Consider the following 19112-nt stretch of genomic DNA (forward strand, 5'->3'; position numbering starts at 1 on the left):
AGATGTCCTCTTTAAATGGGCTCCCTGGCGGTCAGATCACTTGTTTAAAAGCAGTCCTGATAGTGAGATTCACCCTCATCATAAGTACTCCCACAAAAGGTGTTCCGATAGTGAAACCTTCTTTGAGAGGATTCCTGATGGGTAGCTTCCCCCTTGATAAGGGGGTTGATGGATGGCCTGTTTGAAAAGGATCCTGACAGTAACATTTACTGTCATAGACTTTCTGGTGGTCAGTATTGGCCTCACACTTAGGCCACATCAGAGTCAATCACATTGCTGTGGGTCTGGAGTCACATGTAAGCCAGACCCGGTAAAGGTGGCAGATTTCCTTCCCTAAAGGGTATTAGTGAACGAGGTGTTTTTTTTACACCAAGCAACATGGTCACCATTACTGGAAAGCTTTTATCAATTCCAGATTATTCAACTGAATTTAAATTCCACCAGTTTCTGTGATGGGATCTGAAACCGTGTCCTCTGAACTGGGGCCTGAAGATTACTAGTCCAGTAACATTACCACTATGCCACCATCTCCCCACGTGTGAGTGCATGTGGGTGTGGGTGTGTATTGGAGAGGTGGGTTTGAATGTGTGTGTATGTGAGGGGGGGGGGGGGGGGGTTGTGTGTGTATGTGGGTTTGTATGTGTGTGTGGGGGTGTATGTGTGGGGGCTTCTGTGGGCCTGTGGTTGTATGTGTGGGTGTCTGTGTGGGTGTGTGCGGATGGGTGTTTGTTTGTGGGAAATGTGTGAGTTTGTATGTGTGGATGCATGGGTTTGTGTGGGTGGGTGTTGTGTGAGTGTGTGTGAGTTTTTGTTGTGTAGGTTTGTGTGGGGGGATTTGTGTGTATGTGGGTGTTTGTGTGCGTTTACGTATGTGGGTGTTTGTGTGGGGCTGTGTGTGTATGTGTGGCGAGAGAGGATTGTGTTGGTGTGTGGGTTGTGTGAGTGTCTGTGTTGGAGGAGACAGCACGGTGGCGCAGTGGTTAGCATTGCTGCCTCACAGCACCGATGACCCGGGTTCAATCCCGGCTCCGGGTCACTGTCCATGTGGAGTCTGCACATTCTCCCCATGTCTGTGTGGGTTTCACCCCCACAACCCAAAGATGTGCAGGGTAGGTGGATTGGCCACGCTAAATTGCCCCTTAATTGGAATTTTGTTTTTTAATGAATGGGAAAGCAGGTATAAAGTATAGAGTTTTTGTGGGTGTGTGTGGGTTTGTATGTGGGGGGGTTTATCGGTGTGTGGGTGTGTATGTGGAGGGGGGGGGGTTGTCTGTGTGTGGGTGTGTATGTGGGGGGGGTTTCTGTGTGTGTGGGTTTGTCTATGCGTGGGTGTGTATGTGGGGGGGGGGGTGTCTGTGTGTGGGTGTGTATGTGGGAGGGTTGTCGGTGTGTGGGTTTGTCTGTGCGTGGGTGTGTATGTGGGGGGTTTGTCTGTGCGTGGGTGTGTATGTGGGGGGGGTTTGTCTGTGTGTGGGTGTGTATGTGGGAGGGTTGTCTGTGTGTGTGGGTTGTCTGTGCGTGGGTGTGTATGTGGGAGGGTTGTCTGTGTGTGTGGGTTGTCTGTGTGTGGGTGTGTATGTGGGGGGGTTATCTGTGTGTGTGTGTGTATGTGGGGGGGTTGTCTGTGTGTTTGTCTGTGTGTGGGTGTGTATGTGGGGGGGTTTCTGTGTGTGTGGGTTTGTCTATGCGTGGGTGTGTATGTGGGAGGGTTGTCTGTGTGTGTGGGTTGTCTGTGCGTGGGTGTGTATGTGGGAGGGTTGTCTGTGTGTGTGGGTTGTCTGTGTGTGGGTGTGTATGTGGGAGGGTTGTCTGTGTGTGTGGGTTGTCTGTGCGTGGGTGTGTATGTGGGAGGGTTGTCTGTGTGTGTGGGTTGTCTGTGTGTGGGTGTGTATGTGGGGGGGTTGTCTGTGTGTGGGTGTGTATGTGGGGGGGTTGTCTGTGTGTCTGTGTGTGGGTGTGTATGTGGGAGGGTAGTCTGTGTGTGTGGGTTTGTCTGTGTGTGGGTGTGTATGTGGGGGGTTGGCTGTGTGTGGGGGGGGGCTTTGTCAGTGTGTGTGGGGGGGGCTTGTCTGTGTGTGGGTGTGTATGTGGGGGGGGTTGTCTGTGTGTGGGTTTGTCTGTGCACGTGTCGGGCGGGGGGTGGGGGGCGTTAATTAAAATAGCCGGCTCAGGTTCGACCATGGTGTTTCCCCACTCTTGAATCTTAGGCTGAAATTTTCTGTCCCTCTCGCTGTGTGGTATCTTCCAGTCCCACCGAGGTCGATGGATGTTTGAATGGCTCGCCGGATCCACCGCGGGGGAACCGGACATGGCAAACCTGGAAAAGGCCGACCAAAGTCTGCTGGCAGAGACTGGGCTGCACATTGGAGCTGATTTCAACTCTGGGTAAGTGGGTGGGTTTTCAACAGGTTAAAATCTCGCCCAAAGTCTGGCCTAGTTAAATATAGGATGGTTGGACTGAGCCTTGAGGGCTGAACACTGGCCGGGAGGGGAGGAGGAAGTGTTGGCTGGCAGCCCACAATGTTCAGGGCGGGTAAGCAGGACATTGGCTGTGACTTGGTGCAGTTCCACCCTAACAATCAGAGACAGGAAAGAAAGTTGTATTTTACTGTTCTCCCCTGTGAGTGAGAGCAGCTGGATATCTGCTGAGTTGGTTTCTAAACACATTCTCCACTCCCAACCCCCACAACCTCCCCTCCCCTCACACCAGCAGCACCCTGAACTGCCAAAACAATTACACCCTCAACAAGACTGTGACAGACTCAACACTAAGATTGGAAAGCTCACAATGTTTTTAATTCAAATTATTCGATGCGGACTCGCCTCACTTTCAGCCTGCTGGGGAAGAGTCAGGGGTTTGGAGACTGGGGAAAGGCAGGCATTCTTTCAGCTCTGTTGCTTTCTGCCCTGTCACATGGTTTCATTTAGAACAAGGCCCGAGTTCAAATAACAAGTGACTGAGCTGCCAGACTGCTGCTCTATGGCTGACCTATTTGAACGAGACTTTTAAGCTTGTTTAATCCAACAATCACCCCTTTCTTGTGCATTAGCTTTCCTGGGAAGTTTTTGATTTGGATCTAAAATTTGATGTCTCACCGTCCTTCCTTTCCCTGAAGGAGCTGACTCCTAGTTCGGGGTGAACGGGATCCCCGCCATCTCCAGACAATGTTGGCACTGGCACCCTGCTCTGTTCACATGTGAACATTACAGACACAGATTCCACACACTTCCCCCTCCCCCCCCCTCGGGATTACAGGAGATCTGATCCTCCTCATCTGACTGACACCAGCGCCCCTTCCCCTTCTCTCCCACCAGTCCCAACGTAGAGGTACTAAAGATAATTCTAACCCCAACAGAACTGAACTGGCTGAGATCCAGCTTATCAGCGTAGGCCGAGAACAGAGCCTGGGACTTTCCTGGGGAGCATGGCCCAGTACCTCTGGTTGCAGGAGGGCTCCAATTTCAAGGGCAGCAGCCTTCACCAATACTTTCTTCGGGCCCTGCTTCCTGCACTCAACTCACAAAATGAAGAAGTGAAATCTGCTTATTTCCACGTCTGAGATTATTTAAATCATTTGATTATTTTTCTTGCCTTCTTCCTCTTTTTTTGCTGACTCCCTAGAGTCCATGACAGCCAGTAGCTCCTTCCAGGCCTGAACAGATCAAACTAGACAGGGGGAGGCGTCTTAGGGTTGTGAGAGGGCATGGCCCGTACCCATGGTTGACTCCCATCCAAACTCTAAGGTTACCAATCATCCTGGATTGTCTAGGCGTCGCCAGGAATTGAAGCTGATATATAGCGAGAAACTACAAGCAAAATCATTGGGACATCAAAAAATAATTGCCTATTTTTCATTCACATTGAAATTTCTTTTGCTTATTAGTCACAAAGGTATTGGAGGTGGGAAGAAAGACTGTTTCAATGTGTCAATAATCATCCAAATATTTAAGCCTGATCGCAGACACTCACTCTCAAGCAGGGGTCACCAGAGAGTGATCAAATGCAGGAACACAGAGGCACTGAGGCCAGTTAACTTTTGTTAACAATTGTTACGCTGACGCAGATGAGCTTCACTCAGTGGAAAGATTGGAATCAATCCAGATTCCTGTATTTCTCTACCACCTAGATGGACAAGGGCAGCAGATGCATGGGAACACCACCACAGACAAGTTCCCCTCCAAGTCACACACCATCCTGACTTGGAAATATATCGCCATTCCTTCGTTGTCGCTGGGTCAAAATCCTGAAACTCCCTCCTCAGCAGTACTATGGGTGTACCTACACCACATGGACAGCAGTAGTTCAAGAATGCTGCTGACAACTACCTTCTCAAGGGCAATTAGGGATGGGCAATAAATATGCCGGCAGAGACAGTGACGCCCAAATTCCATGGAAAAAACACCTAGCATTCATAACCACTCCACATTCCCAGGCCAAGTCCAAGCTCCACTTCATTGCCAAGCTCGAGAAAGCGCTGGGAGTAAACATTTTGGAGTCAATAGCCTGGGTCTCCACAGGAAGAGATGGGAGACTATTCAGCCTCTCAAGCCTGGTCCAACATTCATTTACCCAGCTTCCCTTGATAACCTTACCGAATATCTTCACAATCTTGACAGCTCCAGTCAACCCACCTGCAGCCTTTTGGGGTGTAGGAGTAGGCCATTCGGCCCCTCGAGCCTGCTCTGCCATTTCAGTCGCTCAGGGCTGATTTTCCGCCTCAACGCCATATTCCTGCACTATCCCTGTATCCCTTGATGTCATTGGTATCTAGAAATCTACTTCCTCTCTCTTAAACATTCTCAATGTCACGGCCTCCACAGTCCTCCGGGGTAGAGAATTCTAATAATTCATCTCGGCCTAACTGTTATTCTACCACTGTGTCCCTTGCTTCTGGACTACCCCCAGCCAGGGGGAAGCATCCTTCCTGCATCTACCCTGTTGAGCCCTGTAAGAATTTGTACACTTCAATGGGATCACATCTCAATCTTCTAAACTCTAGAGAATACAGGCCCAGTTGACTCAATCACTCCTCACAGGACAACCCTGCCATCCCAGGGGTTGGTTTGATGAACCTTTGAACCTGTTGGAAGAGAGTTCCTGATTTCCACTAGCATTTCTGGTCAAAAAGCCTTCACTCCCGATTGGCCAATATGCTCTAATTTAAACATCATGCCCCCTTATTGTGGAGTCCTCCCCACCAGAGGAAATGGTTTTGACAGGAAGCAGTTAATGAGGGCACCAGTGGGTACACTCAGTCACCCATGACATCATCACTCTCAACACCAATACACCCCTCGCTCTATAGGCACTGACCATCTTCCATTGGGTTGTGGTATGTGGTGTGATGGCAAAGCAGGGGGGCACCGGGGGTTGGATTAACACTGTAACTCGGTCGGAATAAAATACTCAGCAAGCACACTGTACCTGCGGGGGCCTTATATGGACTGTGGAAACATGTTGAGTAGCCAAGTGTTGGGGAAACAATCATGTCATGGTAACAGCAGCAGGAAGTGAAAGGCAATGATTAGTGGCCAGCTCAGCTAGGCGGCAGGCTGAGAACGAATAACCCCAACTGTACACGAGTGGGTCAGTCACTGATCTCCACCAGATAGGAAGTCCGCTTGCAAGTTTGCAATCAGCACAAGAATCTGTTGGTCTCCAGTGTTGTTACTGGGCTTACTTTGATACATTGCTGCCAGGGAGGAATCACACCCACACTTGCAGTTGTGTTTTCAGTACACTGTGTCGTATTACTGGGAGCTGGTGTAGTCGATCAATGCACTGTGTCTGACCACCCTCCCAGGCAGCAGCTTCCTTAGGGCTACCTGGATCTTCAGGGCACTTGTTGTCAATGGGCTGATATGGGAAGCACACCTGCCAGATACTCGCAAATATTGTGCACAAAAGAAGTTCATACTGTTCGTGGCTTTAGAAATGCTGTTGGGGCAAAGCGGCTTCATCTTGCAAATCTACATGGAGTAATTCTCCTGGCTCCACTTTCTCCATGCTTGCTGCCTTGTCCTTTCTTGGCATTTCTTCTGGTGTGCTGCTTCCTTTTCCTCAGGCATTTTTCACACTCAAGCACTCTCCTTGTAAGACATTCTTATTTCCTTGCCTCAATGTTCCTTGCACTGACATGCCTGTAGCCAGCTGCAATCTATACCTCAAAGGACTCCCTCCAGCCCTATAGGCCACACTTGGAGGTTCGGAACAAACCATTTGTACATCTGCCTCTTTCACTTTAATAATAATAATAATAAATAATATAATAACCTTTATTGGCACAAGTAGGCTTACATTTACACTGTAATGACGTTACTGTGAAAATCTCCTAGTCGCCGCCTGTTCGGATCCACAGAGGGAGAATTCAGAATGTCCAATTCACCTAACAGCACGTCTTTCGGGACTTGTGGGAGGAAACCGGAGCACCCGGAGGAAACCCACACAGACACGGGGAGAACATGCAGACTCCACACAGACAGTGACCCAAGCCGGGAATCAAACCTGGGACCCTGGCGCTGTGAAGCAATAGTGTTAACCACTGTGCTACCGTGCCGCCGCTAGAATTGCACATCTTAAAAAGGTGTTCACGTCATTTCAACATTAAAGTCCTAGAATTAATTTTAAAAGTCCAATGGACCAACTGTGGGTATTTTTCCCAATGCCTCCTTCTCAATGCAGCAGCAGCCTCCCCATTCTCAATTGTTGCAAAGGGGTACGGTTGCCAAAACCCCAAGATTAGCATGGAGTGTACAGGAATTGAAGATTAATCCATTGTGAGTTAAATCCTGGAGGTAAATCGGAAGGGTATTAAAACACACTTGTGTGTGTGCTTTTTTTCCACATTTTCTATTATTGATCAAAATCTAGTCACAAGATGCTCCACAAGAGTGTTACCGAACAAACTTTGACATCCAGATGAATAGAGACCAAACACTTGGTCAAAGAGGCTTTAAGGATTGTCTTAGGGGAGGAGAGAAAGGCTGAGGGATTTAGAGAGAAGATTCTAGAGCCTCAGGGCCCCTGATGAAGAGTCGTCCAGACTCGAAACGTTAACACTGTTCTCCTGCCACAGATGCTGTCCGACCTGGTGAGATTTTCCAACATTTTCTGTTTTTGTTGGAGCTAAAGGAACTCACCCAGGATAGTATGACAGCCTCTACTCCAGGCTGGAGATCCTCTCTGGGAGCCTGTTCCACCTATTAGGAGAGAGTCAAGACCAGCTGAGTGAAAAAAAAAGTAAATGCTGTTCTATGGCAAAATTCCCTTTTTTGTTTCGGAATCCTTACTCCCTGGAAAACATCTCGACAGCCTTGTAATCTAGACCATTTTAATAGCCATGAAATTCCAAGTGTCAGGAAGCAGGAAACAGGCAGAACGCAGCCTGCCCATTCACTGGGAACTGCGCAGTGTCTGGTGTGGAAGTGAATCATACAGATCAGGAAAGTCCAAAATTGACTCTTGACCTCTGTTGAGTTAGTTGTGATGCTAGTTTCTATTGAGCAGAATATTGGAGTAGGTTTAGTTGTGTGGTTTTGTCTGGTGGATGGGGTGTGGGTGGAAGTGAGTAGTTGGGGGAGTAGTGGGGGTTGAGTCATGTGGTGTTTGGAGGGAGGAGTAGTGAGGTTTATGTACAGGGGTAGTGGGGTTTGTGGTGGGGGGTGTATTGGGTTTGGGGCCGGGGGGGTCTGGTGCAGGGAGTGGATGGAGGATAGTGGGCTGTATGGTGGGGGTCTTAAGGTGTGTGGTGAAGGGGAGGAGTATTGGGGTGGGTTTTGGGGTGTGGAGGAGTTATTTAAGTTATGATGGGGATATTGGTGTGTGGAGGGGGGATTGGGGGTGTGGAGGGGGGATTGGGGGTGTGGAGGGGTTCTTTGAGATGTGGAGGGGGCGTATTGGGGGTGTGGTTGGGGGAGTATTGGGAGTGTAGTGGTGTTGAGTCGGGTTCCTTACTCCCTGGAAAACATCTTGACAGCCTTGTAATCCAGACCATTTTAATAGCCATGGAATTCCAAGTATCAGGAAGCAGGAAACAGGCTTGAGGGTGAGGAGGGGGAGTATTGGGGTGTGTGGAAGGGGGGCATATTGAGGGTGTGGAGGGGGACATATTTGGGGTGTGGAGGGGGACATATTTGGGGGGGTGGAGGAGGGAGTTTTGGGTGTGTGGAAGGGGACATATTGAGGGGTGTCGAGGGTGAGTATTGGGGTGAGTATTGGGGGTCTGGAGGGGGGAGTATTGGAGTGTGTGGAGGGGGGCATATTGGGGGTGTAGAGAGGGGTATTGAGATGAGCATTGGGGGGGCGTGGATACTGGGGTGTGCTATCGGATTAGTATTGGAGTGAGTATTGGGGATGGTGGGGTGAATATTTGGTTGCATTTTGGGGAGGTTGTGGTGTGGGTATTGGGGATGGTGGGGTGAGTATTTCGGTGAGTGTTGGGGGGGTGAGTATTGGGGGGGTAGTGGGGTGCTTTTGGGGATAGTTTTGGGAGGTAGTGGAGTGGGTTCTGGGGGGTAGTGGAGTGAGTAGTTGGGGGTAGTGGGGTGAGTAATGGGGTGAGTATTGGGGGTAATGGGGTAAGTAATGGGGTGAGTATTGTGGGGTATGTGGGTTGCGAGAAATCAAGTAGAGCTCCTGTCCGCTGATCCGGAATAAGAATCCATTGGGTATCATAAATATTCAGGACCCCTACCCACCCTTTCATCTATCAAAACACCAAACATAGACCTGGTAAATGTTTATGCACTGCATTAAGAAACATCTATTTGTGAAGTGACACCAATCTAATGACCATCCGCAGCATTTGTCTGCTTGTACAGTTTTACCCACATTCACCCGTGAATCACACTTCTTCTGCTCCAGTTAGGAAGTCTAATTGTGAAGAAATCCAAAATACTCTGTTCTCTTTGGCAAGAAAGGCACGGACTGCCAGGAACTATGGAACAACATCCCAACTGTGCTGAGAACAATTACAGAAAGAATGTGCATTTCTATAGCACCTTTCACCACCTCGGGCTTCCCAAAGTGCTCCCCAACTAGGTTATAGAAGTTGGATGTACACAGCAGCCACTTTGAACACAGCATGTTTCCACACAGAGCAATGCAATACTGCTCGGGTAAGCTGTTTCCAGCTCAGGCTGGGGTTCCTGCTCTGCTCAATTCGTAAGCATGGCCCCGAGCTTGATAGCCATTTTGATTCTCCACCTTGGCTCTCGCGCTCACATTTCTGACCTCAGCCTGACCACTGCTGCTGAACCCTGGCTGCCAACGTTCCAGTGAGGTTCAACGCAAGCTGAAGGAACAGCACCTCATCCCCCAGTCAGGCACTGTACAAGTTCCTGGACCCAACATTGAGATCAGTCTTTCCAGACCACGAACTCTGTCCTCCATTTTGATTGTTTTTCTGCCATGTGCCGGTCTGAATCTTGTTTTTCATGTTTTCGCTTTTGGACAGAGTCGTTCATTATCCTGCCATTCACACTCACTCTGGACAAATGCTTTGTTCCTTTACTTGAAACCATTATCACTCCCTTCGCCTTTTGTTCCATGACATCTATGTCATTTAAGACAGAGAATGGAAGAGATTTTTCTCTGAGGGGTGTGAATCTTTAGAACTCTTCTCCAGAGAGCAGTGGAGGCAGGGAGAATGAATAATTAACTAACAAGGGATACATTATCATGGGTAGGCAGCATGCGAAGTTGAGGTTACAATCAGTCCAGCCATCATATTGAATCAAGGGGCCGAATGGCCTACTCATGCTGCTAATCCGTGTTTGTATTTAATCTCTCCCGTTTTGCCATATCCCCAGACCTTCCCTTTCGTTCCCCTTTTTCAACAGCACAAAACCCATCACATTTCTACACTCCAATTCTGAAGCCATATTCGATATGAAGCATTAACTGTGTTTCTCTTACCACCAGTGAATCATAGAATCTCTCCAGTGCAGGAGGCCATTCAGCCCATCAAGTCAGCACCGACGGTAGCAATGGTTAGCACTGTTGTTTCACAGCTCCAGGGTCCCAGGTTCAATTCCCGCTTGGGTTACTGTCTGTGTGGAGTCTGCACGTTCTCCCTGTGTCTGCGTGGGTTTCCTCCGGGTGCTCCGGTTTCTTCCCACAAGATGTGCTTGTTAGGTGAATTGGACATTCTGAATTCTCCCTGTGTACCCGAACAGGCGCCGGTGTGTGGCAAGTAGGGGATTTTCACAGTAACTTCATTGCAGTGTTAATGTAAGCCTACTTGTGACAATAAAGATTATTATGTTATATAAGTGCACCCCACCTAGGCACCCATCGCTACCCTATAACCCCCCAACCCCAGCCTAACCTTTGGACACTGAGGGGCAATTTAGCAGGGTCAACCCCCCTAACCTGCCCATCGCTGGACTGTGGGAGAAACCCAGAACACCCGGAGAATGTGCAAACTCTAGTCACCCAAGGTTGGAATTGAGACAGCAATGCTAACCACTGTGCCAACAGGCCTGCTGAATATTTCGAGCACTTTGTTTCCGTTTCCTAGCTGTTGGACGCAGGGGTAAATAGCCATGAACTCCCCCCTTGCTCTTCCAACACCATCAGAAATCTTCCTCCATTCACCTGAGGCCAGACTGGGGCCGCGGTTCAGCGTCTCATTCACCTCCCACGATGCGGCGCTCCTTCGGGACTGCAAGTGGGGTGGCCAACCCGGATTAGCTCAAACCTCTAGAATGGAATTGTGAATCCACGAATTTGAGGCGAGAGACACCCTTCTCCCCCCCCCCAAAAAAACATACAGTTCCTTTAATTCAAAGCAGGAAAGAAAGGGGGTTAAAATATTCCTGCAGAGAATTCCCCCACTGGAAGAACAAAACGAGATCTGGCGGGGAAGGGCTGGAATTGTTTACAGTGTTATGTGCAGGAAATGGTGCGACACGCCGATTCCAGGGACCTCCCCTTCCCTGCAAACGAGAGAGAGAAAGATCAGATTAAAAACCTCCACACAGCACATGGAGAGGAACGTCAGTTTAAGGAGCTCTCTGAACTCCCTCAGATGAATCTAAAAAAGATTATCTTGGGGATGTGAGCTCCTTCAAAATATATCCCAGTGACGTAAAGGTAAATAACTTTCACACAAAAAAGGTTTGAGTGAGCCATTGTCGTGACCTATGTGGCTCTTTCGATATTTTTTGTTTGTGGGTGGAGTGTCTGAATCGTTTCTAAAAGGATAGAAAATGTATATCAATGGTGAGCAAAATTACAGTTCTAATTCGTGGACAGATACAATTATCTGATCAACAACCACGTGCGAATGGGATTAAAGAGTTGGGGGAGGGGGTTTGGGATTTGAAGGTGGAATGTTAACCCGCTCCCAATGTGTTTAAATTCGTTTCAAGAACCTTCTCTCCCCACAGCCACTTTTTAAAAACATTCTCAATCCAGTTTCACTATTACTCACACGAGTTGGACTAAAAATTAAAAATAAAACAGGATCTTTTTTTGAGACTTAAAAACAAACACACAGCCTTGCTTTTATTTGTGTGAAGTTTGGAAATAAAAAGCACATGATGGGGGCGTTTGCATTGCACTGGGCAGGAAATTGAGATCATGTGGCAGCCACTCGGAAAGAGAAATTTAAAAAAAAAAACATCTAAACCCCTCTGTGAAACAAACCGGAGGAACTTTTAAAAATGTTTAAAATAAAATTATGCTGCTAACTCTTTACTAAAAAGGCAGGAGACAGAGTTAGAATAAATCAGCAGGAGACAGTCAGAATAAATCAGCACTTTTAGAATCCTTTGCCCGTGAAGTTTTATGTAAGTTTAAAATTAAAAGCGGGGACAATTGTCCCTTTTTTATTTTTAGGAGTTTAGGGGGGGGAGTTCCTTTGGCCCTTAAATGAAAGTCAACCCTCTGATTTCAACATCTCCCCACGTTGTTTCGTTCCTTACCCTCCCCCTCCCAAAAAAAAGACCCTTTTAGCGCCATGTGCGCTCTCCCGCCAAAATCCGTTGTAACAGACTTGAAATTGCAACCATCTGTTACAGATAAGCCGTGCACAATGCAAATTCAGTCGGAAATGTGTGCCAAAACACGGCAAGTCGGCAACTGGGGGGAAAACACTAACCTATATATTAAAAACAACTCCACAAACTATTTGAATGGTCATTTAAAAATATATATCTTAAAGCAGCAATAGATAAGAGTGCAGCCTTGAATCAAACAACCCGCTCTGGGCTGCACAACCGATTATAGATCATGTAAAATTCCCCTAATGTTGAATCCAAAAGCAGAAAAGGGTTTTAAAACAACCCTCCCTTTGCTAAAACATTTCGCAACTGCTCCTTTACCCTCCCCGATCCAATCCTTTCTGAACTGGGCGACTCCAAATCCCGCCCAAAAAAAACGAGCAGAAATGAAAAAAAATCTATCAATTAGTAACTTGGGTTTTCTCAGTGATGTCATTGTGTGTATGTGTGCAAAGAAAATCTTCAATTATTCAATGCAAAGTTTTACAAAGAGAAAAACTTTTGCGAAAGTTTGTTTAGTTCTCAAACTTTTAACTTGTTTTTTGTTGGTGGGAAGGACTTTTTTTTTTTAAAAGGAGGGTTTGTTTTTTGCTGGTGGGTGTCAGTCAAGGAGGGAGGTTTTTCTTTCCCCAAAAGAGCCGACAAACTCGGCTGATTTAAATATCAGGGACCCGCCTCCGGGGGGAAGGGAAATTATTTATGGGTGATGTCGGATTGAGAGTTGCTGAAAGTCTGCGGGGCGAGTGGGAGGCTCGTAGCCCGGAGAGAGGGGAAGGGAAATAAGAGCAGAGCGAGACTTGCTATCGTTTGGGGGAGTCCAGTCGATCCGATCCGTCCCATCCCGCCCCTTGCCGCCACTCTTCTCTCTCCCCCCCCCCCCCTCCCTCCCAAAGCCGCTTCGCCCTGCTCTGTGTTAACCTTAGACACCTCGACATGTCTACAAAGTTCGCCTCATGTTTCTACGACATTGGAGAAGTTTTATGTAAGGTAAAAAAACAACCCACGCTCTTTTTGTTTTGAAAGTCGGGATACGAGAGAGGGGAAATCAGCAACTATTATATCCAACAAGTTGCAACTTTTAAACACTCCCGATCTATCTACGGTCTCTGGGTTTTTGTACATGTAAGATTAAAACTTGGTGCGTTTTGTGCAGCCAACTTCCCCACTCAGTCTCTCTCTATATATTCTTTAAACTCGTCGATCGGAGGGTTTCAATTTGAACTTTTTTTTTAATGACTTGGCGTGGGGGAGGGTCTTTTTCCCCCTCTCCGGGCATGTTTTGTCTGATTATTTTTTTCTCTGTCCTGTTCGAGGCGGTTTGGTGGAACTTTCTTTCCTGTTGATTGTGTTTTACAAATTTAACCCATTGCGTAATCTGTCCCAAATAGAAAAGTGTTTAAACATGATTTTGTGCATGTTGTTGGGGATGGGGAGGGGGGAGAAATTCCTTGATCCCAAATCTGGAATGTTGCCGTTGTGGGTTTTTTTTGTGGGGGGGGGGGGGTCTAATTTGGAACGTTGGTGAGTGATTTGCAACGCGGCCGACGTTCTGATTTGGAATGTTGCAATTTCTGCCCCAGTTTTTTTTTGTTGTGTCCCGGGCCCCTCTCGGCTCCCCCCTCGGCTCTCAACCCATCGAGCCACTCGCCTCGACTGGAAGGGAAGGCGACAGCGCAGAGCTGCACCATCCACTCCGTCCACATGTATTTTTTTTAATGGGGTCTGAGGGCATGATCCTCCCACCTCACCTCTCATTTTGCCCCCACTTTATTTTCTGTTTGTTATGGTTTCTGCCTTTCTTTCCCTTCCCCTCTCAGGGTTGTTGGAAATGACATGATTTGACTCTGAGGTGTTCTGAAACGAGCACTATTTGGGGGGGGGGGGGTGCTTCGGTGTCCCCAACCCCAATATTGCGATTGCAGTAGGTTACAAGGAGAGAGGAGATGGTTGGTTTCGGAACTCGAGGGGCGAGCAGCTCTGACTGGGAGAAACCTGGAGTCTGCAGCAGTAGATACAATCCGAGTTGTCCAAGGAGCACTGTGGGCAGGGATTGATTGGTGCCGACTTCCGCCCTTAACCACAGTCCATGTAAACAATTTTTAGTCATGTTTCTTCTGTCAGTGACGTCAGCCCTGCAGTGGGAAAGGGCCACCCTGAGGTGGTCGCTTCCTGTGGCCTTTAATACTTGCCAGAAGAGACTTGAACAGCCCACTGCTCGTTTTCCCAAGGGTGACCTAATTCTTGTCTTTTAAATTCAGAGGTGTTCGATGAGGTGATATATAGAGTGGATCGGCATGAGGGGGAATCCACAACTCGGTCGTAAATTTAATTGTCATTAATAAAACCATTGAAGGAATTCAGGGAAACCTCCTCTCCTGGAGTGGACCTTGTTAACACGTGGAGTGGTTGAGGTGAATAGTGCAGCACGGTGGCATGGTGATTAGCACAGTTGCTTCACAACTCCAGGGTCCCAGGTTCGATTCCCGGCAGGGTCACTATCTGTGCGGAGTTTGCATGTTCTCCCCGTGTGTGCGTGGGTTTCCTCCGGGTGCTCCGGTTTCCTCCCACAGTCCAAGGATGTGCAGGTTAGGTGGATTGGCCATGCTAAATTGCCCTTGGTGTCCAAAAATTGTTAAGTGGGGGTTACTGGGATAGGGTAGATACGTGGGCTTCAGTAGGGTGCTCTTTGTAAGGGCTGGTGCAGACTCGATGGGCTGAATGGCCTCCTTCTGCACTAAATTCTATGATCTTGAGAAGTTAGAAAAGTACATTAGGATAGAAGACTTTGCATGTGGTGGGCGGGGGAGCAGAGCCATGGGTTGTTGGGTCAAAAAGCCTGTCCTGGTGCTGTAATCTAAAGTGATGGTTTGTTTTCTCCTCTCTTCATCCAGAACAAGATGATGAGCTACAATAACAACATCAATGCAGGCAGCTCCAGTGTGCCCCTGCTGGACAGGAAGGCAGTCGGGACTCCAACACTGGTGGACTACCAGAGGCGACATTCAGTCACCCTCGCCAACGCTAACTCCAAGTTCAACCAGAACCAGCTCCTCAACAGCCTCAAGCTGGAGCAGAGCAGCTCCGCTGCCATAGCCAACAAGGAGAACAAATTCCGGGACCGTTCCTTCTCTGAGACGGGCCTTCAGAAGCCCCAGAGCCAGGTCAACTCTAGCCGCTACAAGACGGAGCTGTGCCGTCCCTTTGAGGAGAATGGGTCGTGCAAGTATGGCGACAAATGCCAGTTTGCTCACGGCATCCATGAGCTGAGGAGCTTGGCCCGGCATCCCAAGTACAAGACTGAGCTCTGCCGGACCTTCCACACCATCGGATTTTGCCCCTATGGACCCCGTTGCCACTTCATCCACAACGCAGAGGAAAGGCGCATGTCCCCCGGGCATGACCAACAACATCTCTCCTCGTCCAACAAGATTGACAGGCCCCGTCTGCAACACAGCTACAGCTTCTCTGGCATCTCCAGTTCCTCCAGCGGGCTGCTGGACAGTCCCACTTCCATCACCCCTCCCCCCATCTTCAGCGCAGAAGACCTGAGCTCCTCCCCAACCCTGCCAGATTGTGCCAGCAACCCCTTCACCTACTCCAGCCAGGAACTAGCCAGTCTCTTTGCGCCCAGCATTGGGATCCAGATTCCCATGGCATCCACCAACAACGGCGCCCACTCGCCTTCGTTCCTGCTCCGACCTTTGGCTGAATCTCCCCACCTCTTTGAGCCTCCCCCAAGCCCTCCAGACTCTATGTCCGATGACTACCTGAGCAGCTCTGGGAGTGTGAGCGGCTCCGAGTCACCCACCCTTGATCTCAGCAAGCGTCTTCCCATCTTTAGCAGACTTTCCATCTCGGATGATTAACTCTGCCGTCCTCCTTTCCCCAATGGTGGAAGAGGCAGAGAGCTGTCAAAAAATATTCCCTTAATCTGAGCAAGCATTTAAGATGAACTTTTGATTCCCTAAACGTCCAGGTAGCCAGCTTTTGGCACACACCAGGGTTAAGTGACTTGCCAAACCCAAACTTGCCAGCTACATATGGTGTCACTGATGACCTACAATGTGTGTATTCCCACTTTGTAGCAAGGGGACAGCAATGACTGCACGCCTATCTCTCATTTTTAATAATTTATTCTTTTTTGGCAAATCAGAATGGCCTTTTTTAATTTTTTCCTTAATCTGTATCTAGTTGAGAGCTCAGCAATTGGGATTTGGAGGGAAGAGTCATCCTGGGATAAACTGTGGTAGGTTTGGATTGTCTGTTTGGATCGGCCTAGTTGAGTCGAGGCACTTTGTGACAGGACCTGAAGTGAATTTGTTGAGAGCAGCTACCCATCTGCCTGGCCTTATGTTCTTAAACGTGGATTTGAGGACCTTTGAAGAGAATATTTTTTTAAAGCCAACTGAATGGTGTATACCCACGATTTGCCGAAACAGATAGTTAATGTAGCATAAATAAATCTACATTTGATGTCCCTTTAGCAGTAACTTACTTTCTCCCTCTTTCCCCAACCTTGCCCACCCCACCTTAATTGCAATGGTAGCACTGAGTGAATGTGTCTTTGCACGGTTTAGTTTGGGTGGCGGGAGAGAAGCAGGTGTTGTCGTCATGGTGACTAAAATGTCTTCCTGGTGCTTTTGTGGACAGGTCTAGAGATGGATGGTCCAGGCATCAGGTGACACTTTGCCTCCCTCTGCCCCAGCTCCCCTGTTTCTCCCCCCCCCCTCCCCCCATCTCTAGGATTGTCTTCCTCGCCCACCCCTCCATCCAATTTCTCTTTCCATGGTGACAATTCCTCAATGCCAGGGACTGGAATTTATCGAACGTAGACTTTGATTGCTTCCATTAATTGTGATTGAACAAAAATAGTGGCAAGACATTGTGCAGGATGTGGGACTTGTGAAGTATCTTTAGGGGAAGGAAATAATTTTTTTGGGGGGGGCGGTGGAGAGGAGTCAGGGTTCGCTGCCGGGGTTGGGGGGGGGGTGCAAATGTTGGTGATTCTATTTAAAAATGCAAATGTGGTGCTGGTAATATCAATCTGGCTGCCTTGTTTTTAAGCTGTTCAGCACCCAGTGGGTAAAATTAACTCGGATAATTCTCATTTTTGGGTGAGGGGGTGGGAAGGGACCGTGAACATTTCTTCAGAGGGAGGGGAAAATATCTTTGGACAAACAGCATTATCTTCAGTGATGGGACAGAAATTGAGAGAGATGCTTTGACCAGCTAGCCTTCAGTCTTGGACTTTGCCAAGTTAGTTCCATTTTATTCCTTTTTTTTCACCCTCCCCCCTTTTTAAATTCTGCAGAATGTTAAAGAATTTAGAATTATTGCTTGCCCACTGCACACACGTACACACACATGCATACATAACACAAACAAATTGCTTATTTAACTTATCAAAAACATATTTATTGCCAAACATATGCATTTTTGTTTGTATTTATCACTGATGAACCATAGAAATATATTTTTCTTTTATGTTTAAATTATGATCTTATTAATCTGAAGATTGTGAGGTTTTTCCTTTTCTTATTTTCATTTCCACAGTTTAATATATTATACTACAATGATGAGGGTTTTTGTAACGTTACTCTTCAGTTATTTTATTTAATAAAAAAAGTAATTTAAAAACACAAAAACATTCGAATTTATTTATTTTGTAGTTTACCCCCCTCCTTTTTAAAAATAAATAAATCGATTTTCTTGTATTTTGTATGGCAGCCTTGCGCTCACTGCCTTTAAACTCTTGTTGCCAACAGCGGCCTAGTATTTCAGGCTTTTTGAGTTAACTTCCATTATACAAGAGACTGTTAAGAAGATGCGGGCTCAGTACTGTGACACAAAAGTGCCTGTCGGAACACATTCCAAGCATTGATGTATGCTTTCTGTGTAGCTAATAATACGTTTTTATTATTGATAGGTCCTGGCCTCTTGTTCAGAGAGAGTCAACCAGGAGTTGGCACAAAGGGAAGTTGAATGTATTTTTCCTACGTTGTTCACTACATGTTTTTTTTCTATGTCTGTTTATACAGAATGCTTTTGTAATGACTGGTTCAAATGTAAACCAATAAATCCCAATGGTTTTTTTTTTCCAAAGTGTGGTAACTCTGGATTTTTCCCTTCTAGAACTGTTGTTGCTTAGCGCTGTGCTAATTTTAGGTGGGGTGGGGAGATAGAGCGAGGGTGTGACGCTGAGGAATGTGTAATGTGACATGTGTTAACCTGCCTGCGAATTAAAGCAGCCCTGGTAGAAGTGTAAAACAAAGACGATGGTTACTCAGAGTGGCATGATTTCACCCCAAGGCCTGGTTAACATGCAACAATGCTTCTAATAAACCAGATTGGCAAATAGGAGGAGTCAAGACAGATAGAAGATTGTGAATGGCTGGGTTTAGACTCATCTTAGATCCGACATAGAGCCTTTACAGTGCAGAAGAAGGCCATTTGGCCCATTGAGTCTGCACCGACCCTCAAAGAGGATCCTACCTGGGCCCTCTTCCCCCACCCTAACATTTGGACACATAATGGGCAATTTAACATGGCCAATCCACCCAAGCTGCACATCTTTGGACTGTGGGAGGAAACCCATGCAGACACTGGGAGGAAAGTGCAAACTCCACACAGACGGTCACCCAAGGCCAAAATTGAACCCGGGTCCCTGGTGCTGTGACGGCAGCAGTGCTAACCTTTGTGCTGCTGTGACATGGTGCTCGAACTATTGTAGAAGTGACTGGTTTGGAGTCAGGCGTTCTCCCGAGACTCCATATCCAGCCATGGTTGGGTTGGACTATGTCCTATGGATTCCTGTAGGCTGAGTGAGATACAGTGTATCAGGGGCACGCACTGGTCCAGTTAACAGGCTACACTGCATGCTGAGGTGATGACACAAACACACCAACGAAACACGTGCCTTTGTAGAAAGAGGGAATGATTTATAAGATTTCAACAGGCGAATTGAAAGGCAAACAGCAGGAAATGCCTTGAACCAGAGATGACGCAACAAATTTTGCCCTTTAGATGGCGATGGCTGTGTTTTAAACCATTTGCTGCATTCTTGGAGCTTCTAAGTTGGGCTGACCTGCTGGGTTCTGACAGATCAA

At 47.6% G+C, this 19112-nt stretch overlaps 1 protein-coding gene and 1 long non-coding RNA gene across 4 annotated transcripts; one reads left to right on the top strand and one right to left on the bottom strand.

The window, feature by feature from the left end:
- Positions 1 to 6262: 6262 nt before the first annotated feature.
- Positions 6263 to 10858, bottom strand: LOC140397945 (uncharacterized). Its single transcript, XR_011937346.1, has 2 exons — positions 9917 to 10858; positions 6263 to 7200 (listed from the first exon to the last, which is right to left on the bottom strand). It is a non-coding gene; the product is annotated as an uncharacterized lncRNA (long non-coding RNA).
- A 133-nt stretch (positions 10859 to 10991) lies between these two features.
- On the top strand, positions 10992 to 18108 carry LOC140397949 (mRNA decay activator protein ZFP36L1-like). Of its 3 annotated transcripts, none has more exons than XM_072486218.1 (2): positions 10992 to 11095; positions 14898 to 18108. In XM_072486218.1, exon 2 carries the CDS (start codon positions 14904 to 14906, stop codon positions 15870 to 15872), a length of 969 nt encoding a protein of 322 aa, XP_072342319.1. In that variant the 5' UTR covers positions 10992 to 11095; positions 14898 to 14903; the 3' UTR covers positions 15873 to 18108. The 3 variants fall into 3 exon arrangements, with proteins under 3 accessions (XP_072342319.1, XP_072342307.1, XP_072342315.1); XM_072486206.1 differs by lacking the exon at positions 10992 to 11095 and adding an exon at positions 12696 to 12993; XM_072486214.1 differs by lacking the exon at positions 10992 to 11095 and adding an exon at positions 12696 to 12988.
- The last annotated feature ends 1004 nt before the right edge of the window (positions 18109 to 19112 follow it).

This window comes from Scyliorhinus torazame, chromosome 2, assembly GCF_047496885.1.
Source record: "Scyliorhinus torazame isolate Kashiwa2021f chromosome 2, sScyTor2.1, whole genome shotgun sequence".
NCBI classification, from domain to species: domain Eukaryota; kingdom Metazoa; phylum Chordata; class Chondrichthyes; order Carcharhiniformes; family Scyliorhinidae; genus Scyliorhinus; species Scyliorhinus torazame.